The 11,579-nt window shown below is 36.5% G+C and overlaps 1 protein-coding gene across 1 annotated transcript in view; it reads right to left on the minus strand.

Moving 5' to 3' along the window:
• The window catches only part of LOC100370292 (WD repeat-containing protein 48), a 30,002-nt gene extending 18,443 nt beyond the window's left edge, over nucleotides 1-11,559 (minus strand). The window contains exons 1-3 of the mRNA XM_002730500.3: nucleotides 11,497-11,559; nucleotides 8,374-8,514; nucleotides 7,708-7,783 (exon numbers count right to left, since the gene is read on the minus strand). Of these exons, the coding sequence (XP_002730546.1) occupies nucleotides 7,708-7,783; nucleotides 8,374-8,514; nucleotides 11,497-11,544 (265 nt within the window). The 5' untranslated portion in view covers nucleotides 11,545-11,559. The remainder of the gene's footprint in view (nucleotides 1-7,707; nucleotides 7,784-8,373; nucleotides 8,515-11,496) is intronic.
• Nucleotides 11,560-11,579: the final 20 nt, after the last annotated feature.

Here is an 11,579-nt window from a genome sequence, read left to right on the forward strand (position 1 = left end):
TTATTTCTTCTGTGATTTTTTTGGCTTGGCCGATTTCGTTCAAACTTGGCAGGTAGGTCACACCTTAACCCTAGTTATAAGGAAAAATCTGGAAAATTTGTTTGGCCCACCGTTGCCATAGCAACAGCCAAAAAACTGATTTTTGGATAGCTTCGCGCCAAATGTATCTCCTCCTACAAATTTGGGATAAAACACTTCAAACATAGCTCATTCTACTCAGCTTGAGTGTGGGCACAAAGTTACCATTTGAATTTTTGATATCTGTTTTCATTACCGAGAAATTTGACCCCAAAGTTGGGGTAACTTTTCACCAGCAACGGCTCGGCTGGTTTTGTTCATACTTCACAGGTAGGTCGTGCCGTCACTAATTGGAAAAAAATCCTGGCCCACCACTGCCATTGCAACATCCAAAAACTGATTTTTGAATACTTTCACCCCAAATGTATTACCTCCTACCAGTTTTGTACACAGTCAGCTGGCATCGGTGTCGCTGGGTGTATATGATAAAGGGAAGTTGTGCAACCAAATTTGCCGAGTTCGCAGTTTTTCGCCAATAAAAAAATAACTAAGGCAACAACTCACGGTTTTTCAGCATTTTTGTAATAAAGACATTATTCTCTATCAATAATCCGCCCAAAACAGAAACATTTCTACTAATTCTTGTGTTTTTTAGACGTTTTTCGAAAAACCTGCTATTAGGCTGCAAAAGTAGAACATTCCGGAGGGGGCGAAATGGAAGAGCCAAATTTAACACGTAAAAATAGAACGCGTATTTTGACCTCTATGCGGTCGTTGCCAAAGAGCCCTGCGTCCATCGCCTGGCGATGCTCTTCTGTTTCACCAGTTGCGTTTTTTGACTAAAATTTGGGCAGTACTGTCAGTCACGAAAATTGATGAATAAATTAATACACATAAAATATGAATCACGGGCTAATTCAATGGTCACCGAACACTCCACTACTAAACAATCTGTGGCAAGATAGTAGCGTACTGTATATTTGACCCAGATTTGACAAGCGTGGTACAGTTTTTTGCGCGTGTCCGTAATAACGCGCACAAAGGATTGTGGGACAGAGTCCTTTATTTGCTGGCATTCTTGACTTTTGACTGCAGTTCTTTTTTTATATTTTAGAGTAAATGCTTCTGATATGCTCTTAGGTTGCTTAATATCCGTCTGAAATTCTGGACTGTGGTCATATTTTTCGATTAGGAGTCGTATATTTAAATTACTCACTGTGACTAGTGTTTTGCATTATGAAGTATATTGTTATGAAGGTCAACACACTGCAATTTAGGTAAATATTTACCATTTCGTTATTTCATTATTTCGCTTTCCAGCATTTCCGGGAAACGCTTCATTCTAAAAAATGCTATCGCAAAACGGTTGGAAATAATAAATGTAACAGCAGAATACGTCCTAGCACAGTCACTCTACTAGGAGAGAGTAACTGTGGTCCTAGTACTAAACTAAGAGACTTCTAAAGACTGAATGGTGTTTGCGAACTTCGTATTAGTTATAAACCGACGTCAGCTTCACGTTTATGTCACCATGGAAACAGCTAAAAAACATGTTGCTTGTTTTTGAGCGGAGCGGATCGCCAACCAGCCTACCGGCTTGTATTATAATCAGTCGGCATACTTCAAGTTTAACAACATATACAAAATAACAATTTAAACTGCTTTAAATTTGACACACATAGCCAGCTTGCCTACTTTAAAATAAGATATATCTAAATAGAATTGACTGAGCACTAAAATTCAGTTTTGGACGCGAATACACTTTATGCAACATCCTTTGCAAATGGTCGACGGTGTTGGCTATGCAATAATTTAAGCTCATTTATGTCTGTGTAATGTCCTCTCATCTGTTTTACAATGACGTAACTATTACCCCCTTCAAGGGAGGTTTAAATTGCACTATTTTCAAATTCCTTTACAAATTGTGTTTACATCCATTTTTCTCCTTGACAATAATAAGTTACATTAGCGTAAAGTGACACAAAAAACAGATGTGAACATGGTAACGTTGATAACATAAGTGTGAGACCCAGGTTCGTGGGCGCTTATATTCAAACCTATATATCACAGTGAAGATGGCATTTGAACACCTACATGTTATATATTTTTAGTTAGCTCTGTGTGTGAATTGTGTGAAAGTATTTTTTTTTCTCAAACTAGTGAAATGTATGCGTGTTTCTCTCGAAAGTTTTTTCACTCAAAACAGACGTACGGAAAACGCAGTTGCAGACATCCTGTCTATTGTTATAAACTGATCAGCAGACTGGAAATCGGTCCGTGTCCGGACAGTACACTTCGAGCCTTTGTTTTCTTGAAATGGGAGTCAAAAGTGAAAACTTTTCAATTTATGAATAAATTACTGTTTGTTTTTATTCTACTCAAGATTTCTGTCGTTTTAATAAGTTCATCAAATAATGTGATACGTACAGTTATCGGTATAGTAGATGAAAATCTTCTGTGAAAAAATTGAACTGTTCCATTGATCCTGTGTCTGTCAGACGTCTATTAAAGTATTGCGCGTAGTGCCAAAATGAAAGGCTCGAAAACGGCAGATTTGCATAAAAGTAATTTCGTGTCTTTCTACTCGACTGGAAACCTATTTGAAACGATAATTTTTTTATGGTAATTTGCTTGGATAACACTCATATCTTTGATGTCCTGATCGGCGGAAATAATCATACAGCGAAGAATATTTTGGGGGAAAATGCAATGAAGTTTCGGAAACCACTTGGTAAAATGGCGTCACTTGTTTACTGAGCCAACATGGAAGGACAACGATTTAATCTTATCACAAAAATAAACACAAAGTGTAATGAATACGTGGGATTAGGTCATAAGCCATGTTAGTCTTGTTAGCTCGATCCGGAAGTTCCATCTAGTCTTAAAGGGGAGCAGAGGTGTGGCTTTTGACACTCTGTACATGAAATTTGAGATCTATGAATGAATTCTGTCGATAAAAACAACTTGTATGTGCTGCGAAATGCCCTAAATATCGGGTATAAAACGGGCTGTGAAGCAGACGACAAACTTCCGCTTTTCCTGGTGTCATTTCGCCTCTAGAGGGCCAGTCAAATGACGTCATCAGTGAACACTGATAATTGAAGCCATTCATGCTAGTACGCCAATCCCATAGAAATGCTACTATGAAAGAACTTGTTAACTGACTACTTAAAAGTTGAAACATGGCGAAATGTTGTGCGTATGAATGCCATAACGATTCATGTTAAGTATCTCGAAATCCCAAATAAAAAATCACGTTGTTGGTTGCGAGAAAACGGCAGAAGAACTAACCTGAAAATGAAGACACGTACAGCGCTCTAGCTATAGTAAACAGTGAGTAAATAAATATTGTTTGAGTTAAAAAATAAATTAGAAATACGCTAATATCATTACGGTAATCATTTCACCCAACTTCCCACTTTTAATCGACCGCTTATCACTTAATTTCCGACCGCACTGTATTTTCCGACCGGAAAACGACCGCATTTTTATCGTAATTTTTCTCTCACCGACCCATTGAAAACACCGACCGGTCGCCCAAACACTGGTCATTGGCAGAGTAGTGATCGAAATAGTGGTTTTGAGTGATACAGTTTGGGGATACAACGGGTACTAACTATTATTAAATTCCGAACTACTTTTCAAATCTATACCACATTGTATCATTCGCGGAGGAAACTTCACCTGTGTCCAATATTAAATAACTAACTTTGCGTAATTATTATGAAACCGATATATTACAATGTTGAAATTTTTAGAGCCGGTACAACATTGTAAACAAATTTGCGTAATTAGAAAAGCAGAGCACTAAGTAAACGACCTCAAGATATACAAGTTTCCGTACAGCACCGTCAGAACTAATAACAATTTTACAAGATTGACGCGCGGAGCATGAAAGAAAATGATTGCTAAGACAACGCGCCTGTTCAGTGCGTGACTTGGGGGTCAAACTTCGGTCAACACACACTTGATGTCAGCATCGCCGCGCAGTAAGTTACGCAATGAAAGTACTTAAAATTCTAAAATGATGTCGTTGATCATTCAGTCTTTTGCAAAATATTATAACTAGTTTCCAAGCTTTTGATGCAGCCAGATTTATTTAACTTTGTGGAAATATAATCTTTTTAATTTCTCAGTCCTTTCTGGGCGACCTGCGGCTGTTTGTTTCCTACTCGCTCCTAAGCTAGCAATTGGTGAGAATGGTTATTAATATAATACCCAATACACTTGTAAATCGGACAGTCATACCGCAATTGTGTTGAAACATTTTGGGGGCAGTAAGTAACGTCAGAATATTGTTTAAAATAAAATATTCCATCCCAATCAAATCTAGGTCAAAGGGTCAAAGTGCGTGCATATAATTATAGATAGTTAAAAACTAAATATATTTGAATGTTTGACGGCTATTCAACGTTTGTGCAAACAAAAATAAAAAAGGTATTGTATACAATAGCGATATGACTGAGATATCATGGCATTTGTTTACAATATTGTACCGACTCTAGTATTTGACACAGATGAAGTTGTTCGCAAACGATACAGAGTGGTATAGATTTGAAGAGTCGTTCAGAACTTATAATAGTTAACACTTGTTGTATAACCCCAAACATTTTGATTACTCCTGTGCCGGTGACCAGTGTTTGGGCGAGCGGTCGGTGTTTTCAATATACGAACGAGAGAGAAAAAACGGTAAAAATGTGGTCGTTTTCTGGTCGGAAAATACAGTGCGGTCGGAAATTAAGCGATCGTTTAAAATCTGGGAAGTTGGGCAAAATGAGTACTGTGGTTCGAGTGATATTAGCATATTTCTCATTTAGTTTTAACTCGTACAATATTTATTCACTCACTGTTTACTATAGCCAGAACGCTGTACTGTCTTCACTTTCAGGTTAGTTTTTCCGCCGATTTCTCGCAACCAACAACGTGATTTTTTATTTGGGATTTCGAGAAACTTAACATGAATCGTTATGGCATTCATGCGCACAACATTTCGCCATGTTTCAACTTTTAAGTAGTCAGTTAACAAGGTCTTTCATAGTAGCATTTCTATGGGATTGGCGTACTAGCATGAATGGCTTCAATTATCAGTGTTCACTGATGACGTCATTTGACTGGCCCTCTAGAGGCGAAATGACACCAGGAAAAGCGGAAGTTTGTCGTCTGCTTCACAGCTTGTTTTATACCCGATATTTAGGGCATTTTGCAGCACATACAAGTTAATTTTATCGACAGGATCCATTCATAGATCTCAGATTTCATGTACAGAGTGTCAAAAGCCACACCTCTGCTCCCCTTTAAGTCCTATTGCGTCCCGTTGGTCGCGTCTGTTGAAAGTAAAAACAATTGTTGTTGCAGCACCACCAATGGGAGCTGTCTAAACTACGAATATATTACACAAAATGATGTGTACTCAAAAAAGACGATTTGTACAAGGCCGGAAAAAAAAAAGGGTGTGTTTCCGGTAACCCGACCCTACCTAAAAATACGTCCTGATCCTAATTTTTGTCTCTCGTCCCGACTTCCGATGGTGTTTGGAAACGTGTGGTCGATGATGCGTCTTTTATTTAGCCAATCAGTGATCGCATATCACATCACGTGCCACCATTTTACCTATTTTTAGATTCCAAAATGGCCGCCTCCAGTGCAAGTGCGGTCGTCGTTTGTGCGATAAAAAATGTATGTTCAAAGCACAATGTTCGGACATCAAAGTCGTTTATTTCTCTAACAACTGAAACTTTTGAGGATTTCGAAGATTTCTACGCATGTACGGGACAATCGTTCTGTGAGTTTGCGTTAGCAGAGAACGAACATGGGCCGTGAACAAAAATCGGAAACACGGACTCGATGTTCAAATCGCCCGTGTCGAGCATTGTCAATTCCTTTGGAACTAAATTCATAAAGTTCACTTGTGTCCCTGAGCCGGACAGCACGATGTGTTCGAAACTTGATAAATGCACAGAACCCACATCGCAATAGACGTAAAATCAATTCGAAGTACTGATGTCTGCTTCGACTAAGAAAAAGTCTCTACCATTGATCAAAACCTCAAAGTACGTGTATAAACTATGGCGCTCTTATAAATAACGTTCGGTATTTATTTTTTACCTGTATTCAGGAAATATAAATGAGTTACTTTTAATTTGTAACTGAATTTGACAATCCATTAAATTTTAATATAAAGTGCCTACAAATTATTTTGTCCAATTATAAGATTAAGTAGGCTTCGCTATTCCGGGAATTTGACGTATTTATGTGTACCTATATATATTTGCAAACTTTATTTTAATGTAAAAACGGTGTGTTTTATAGCAATAAATGTTATAAATAGTCTTTTTTAATTGATTTTATACAACTGTAAAAAATTAGAATAGCATAATTATATAGTTTTTATATCCTAAAAACAACACACTTGCAAGTTGTAGGTAAATTTAATATTTGTTTACAGTTCGGAGGTAAAGAATGCAGCAGGTATACAATTTGTATCAAGGAAAGATAAGCTACATGCACCAGTGAAGGGTATCTCCCATGCTGCACGAGACCCTATGAAAAATAAATGAACATTGAACATGGAAACTTGAATAAAACTTGAACATCTTTGAAACTTGTCTTTTTTCACATTCTACTTAGTTGGCCTCAGTTGAACTAAGTATCAACAATTGTCCTCAATGGCTGTTTTTGAATTCTGAGATCAACAAGATCCATTGAGTATGATACTTGATATCTTGGTGGTGTCAGTAATTTGAAACTAACTAATATCAGTTGCCAATGTGAGCAATTTTGACCAATATAAAGATTTATCATCTCAAAATATAAATTCAAATAATATTTGGGTATTGAATAAAGACCCAAATATATTCATGCTAATTATATTTTTTCAGCAAATTGTATTTCAACTTGTCGAAATTGTTTGAATGCAAAAAAAAAGATTAATAAAAAAAAAAGTAATCCGACCTACCCTACCTATTTTTATCTAGCTCGTTACCTGAAACACACCTTTTTTTTTTTTTAGGCCTAATGATAATTTTCTTGGACGGCATTGCTGCTTCGTCAAAACACAGTCCTTCAACAAAGAGGAACTGTGGTCCAAAGCGTCATCGTGTCACTGATCAGCCCGAATCTGAGTCAGAACTCAAGAAAGCATTTTGGTCGTAATATAAACCAGCATCAGATAATTTTAGGTCGAACTGTACCTCTGCATTCATGCGTTTTTTTTGGTATTTTTTGGCGGACCAGGTTTTCTCTTTTTACGAGAAACGTTTCATGATACAAACGTGTTAGCAGTGGCGGCAGCCATGTTGTTGATGTTATGACTGAATAGAGCATGCGCAGAACTTTCAACGAAAAGGAGGCAGTGATTCGTCTGTCAATCTATTTTAATTAGCCTTGTCGTTAAGCCCGTAGAAAAACAATGATACTCGTAGCTGTTTATCGTCGCATTTTTATTATAATATTTAGCACTTTTCTAAGTTCAAAATTAACTATTTTGTTTTACTAGTGTGAAGACAACCTTGCAACATTTGAAAATATGCAAAAAAAAAAAAAATGTCCAAAAATATGCCATGAACCTAGGTCTCATCCTTAATGTCTGTTTACATAACATTTGTTTGTATCAAAATATATATTATATCAAAAAAATCCACAGGGTCTGATCGTGTGCAGTAACTTTGTATAATGGTAAACAATACTTACATGTTCGACCCCCACAGCATACGATGACATCATTCACCCAGTCTGTATGGTGTTCCATGGATTGCACATATGGATCCTGAATCCAGCGTAGTAGCAAATAATATATACAGATAAAATAAATTAATTATTGCAACGCCTGAAATTCAAGAAGGCAACAAAGACCATTGCTTGATGCACAATTGGTTTGTTTTAGTTCCTTTCAATATTTTCTATATCATTTCTACATTGTAAATGCTAAAACCATTTTGATTTTGAAAATGAGCGACATCTAAACTGCCAAGTTAAAGCCCTGTCAATGCACTAAAAACTCATGTATTTGAGACTGGTGCTAGTACGTAGGTGTAGTGACAGTGACAAATTTAGTGAGCTATGACAAATTACATACTTTAGGTTTATAACAATGAGATTTTACTGGGGTAGTTAGACATTGAGACACAGCGACATTTGTGAAATTTTGTCCCTCAAATTATAAAATCGCAAACAGTTTGGTAATTGAAAATTTAATTTATCAGGAGTTCAATATACAACTTCCATTGCATAAATTTTGTTTTCAATTTCAACATGTGGTTGCATATGGGTGCGCCAACATACACAGAGCTGAACAAGCTGATCATTGAGATGAGACATTTCATTTTAATAATAAACGATAAATAACACATTAATTACCTTAATAATATTAGGATTCCATATCCTGATAATAGAATCTCTTCCTGCCGTGTATAATCGTTGTGTGATTGGATCATATTGAAGACCATTGATTCCTGACCTATGACATCTTTCTATTTCATCTCGGATTACAAAGGACACCTGTAAACCAGACAAGATTGGCACACACAGTTAAAGCGGGAGGGTCGTCACCTGCGCACGCACGGAAATTTAGTCCCAAGCGATGATAACAACACACGCTAAAAATGCAAAGGCTCATGGGTGGACGCTAGTTTGTTAACAATTACATGCTATGGCAACAAAATGCATGCGCAGGTGACAACACACCCGCTTTAAGTGTAAGTGAACACTGCCATCAATGGTTAGAGTTTGTGCTAGCTTTGTTGACCTACACATATAACCTACACATGCCAAAACCAAATCCGTCCAAGAAATGTTTTTCTTTTTTACCCCCAGATGTAAACATCATAACAAAATATGTCAATTATTTGTGTACGAGTAAAGAAAAGATGAGCAATGAAAAATACATGCAATACAATAATGTTACCATGGTAAGCCTGTTTATAGATGGTTTCACATCAGAAAATAAGGTCGTTTTAGGGCTTACCCAAATTTTAAGTTTTAGTATATTTTGTGTGTGAAAACAAATATTTAGGCCAACCTGAATAAGTCACACCTTGGAAGGGGGTGCAAGGGACGACCCTAATTTTAATTCCCAAGTTAGGCCAGCTTAACTACAGTATGAACAAGCCCCTATTTTAAAGAGATAGCTGACAATCAAAGTGGCCAAAAGAGAAAGTTTCACCAACCATATCCCAAATCAAATTGAACAGTTATTTGTGCCCAATCTCCTCGCCAAACACAAATCAAATTAGTTGGAAGAACTCCAAGACGGTTTAAGACACCAATCTGATGATGCAAATCATTCGTTGGGATTTGCTACATAAATACAGAAAAACAACAACAAAATTTCGGTTGGCCTTAGGCCAGCTAAATGTGAAACAAGATTATAATTGCTATATCCAAAATATAATAATATTATACATTCTTGTGATAAATCTGTGTTATCAGTCCCTGTATGAATACGTGTAGTTCTTATATATTTCATGACCAGAACCAGATAGGGTGGTAAACATATAGTATAAATTTCCTTTTTGTTTAGTATACATGTGCATTATTGGAAATATTATTCCTGATAAACTTAGAATGAAGATACTCAAATAATATTTGTTATAACCTCTGAAACATAATAACTATACATGTATATTTAAGAAATTTGAGAAAAGGTACTTAAAATTAATAACTATGGCAAACTGTCATTTGACTATAGGCAGTCATTTTTTTTTTTTTGTATACATGTATATGGGCATATACTCAAATTTGTGCATTTCTTTTTGTAATGATTCACCCACCAATTATAACCATCCCTGGAATAATAGGTGCACGCTTAAGGAAAATGCTTAGTACAGAAAAACATTGTAGATTTGCAAATGTGTTTGAATCATGCCTTCTCATCTACTTTTAGATGAGAATTACACTTAAAACTTGTTCTACATAAATTCCTGATTGTGTGATTTGCAAATATATATGATTGCTGTCATTTTTGTATACACCCAGAGCTGCTGACGGGACAGGAGGTGGGTATGTGAGGAGCCAGGTGGGTTCTTTATTTTCCGTTATTTTGACCGGCTCACTCAGGCTTGCAAGGATAAGCTGTAAGTCATTGATTCATCCAACATGTACATTATTGAAATTTCCACAATTCTTTTAGAGGGTACAAAGTTAGCTGATGATGTCATGAAGTTTCAGTAACACACTCTATCATAAATTGAAGCCCATAAAAGTGTGTGAACTCAATATATTGTATAATTCAAACACAGATATTGATAAAAATACAAAAGGCACAACATTTTGTAGCTCAATTTCCTTGTAAAACAAGATTTAAGTATATTCTCCTACAATCAAGCTTCCTGAAAATATACTACACTGCAGTAATTAAGGTAAATTTCACAAAATGTATAATTACAACCAATATGTTTTTACTGTGGCTACAATAATTTTCACAGTTATTCAAACAGCGGTCACAGAGGGCAGGCATTCACTAGATCATTTCCTTGTATGCACAACTGTGCTATAAGCTATACTTCGTCAGTACCGTTAATTTAATGTTATATTTTTTTAGTGACTAAATATCATCTATAAAATACAGTTTGTAGATGCCGCTAAATCAAGAACTATTTTTACTGCACATCAGACATTGGAATAGCAGAAGTCTAATGTTCAAGTCAAAACTCATTCACCTCATCCCTGCAACATTATTTTTCTTAATGCCCATCTTCATATTATTCCGAAGCATTTTATAACAGTGCCATCACTACTTATCTCCTATCCTCCTCATAATTCCTCTCTGAATTATTATTCACCTTTCATCCTATTGTAATTTATACTGCTCTGTTTTTACTTCTCTAACATTTTTTACATATCTGGGCTTCTGTCTCTTTGACTGGGTACAAGATGTTTGTATCTTGTAGTAGTAGGTAGAAGCCTCTCTAGCATGGGTCCGAAAACTCAACACTTTCAATACATATCGTATTTTGTGGTCGTTAAATAATTTCAACACAAACCCGACAATTGTGGTTGCAAATTGGAAATGCACCACGGTAAGTGATGAGTTGATGGTCAGTGCTCGATGTTAGCATTTTAGGTGGCAAAATATCTCTAGAAATGTCACTTGTCACCCCCGTGTAAATAAAAAAAGTCCTCCGTGGTCGAAAATAACAACGTATCTAGCATTGCCACAGCGCCTGCTATATGACCACGACTGTATACCTACGACGAATTCATCGATATTATGAAAGGTATACAGTCAGACACTATATTTGTACAATGTTGTTGAAAATCGGACTCGGAGCGATTTGCTTCATTGAATACACCGTGCTGAATGTACGCTCAATTCTGGGTGTGTTTTGATCATGCCTGGTACGCCGGACACAAAAATAACTCGTTCTTATGAAAAAGACGTTACGATCATATCCCCAGGGTCGTGTGCATGATAAGGGGTTGATACAGTTTTAAAAAAACTCAGCACTAAAGGTCCACAATTAGTAATGTGTCGATGTTTACCTGAACTTTCTTCCGAGCGACGCTCGGCTGTCGGTGATGAACCGCCATATTGAAACCTCGAAATGTGATGACGTCACGAGAAA

Source organism: Saccoglossus kowalevskii, chromosome 14, assembly GCF_978046115.1.
Source record: "Saccoglossus kowalevskii chromosome 14, keSacKowa6.1, whole genome shotgun sequence".
Taxonomy (NCBI): domain Eukaryota; kingdom Metazoa; phylum Hemichordata; class Enteropneusta; family Harrimaniidae; genus Saccoglossus; species Saccoglossus kowalevskii.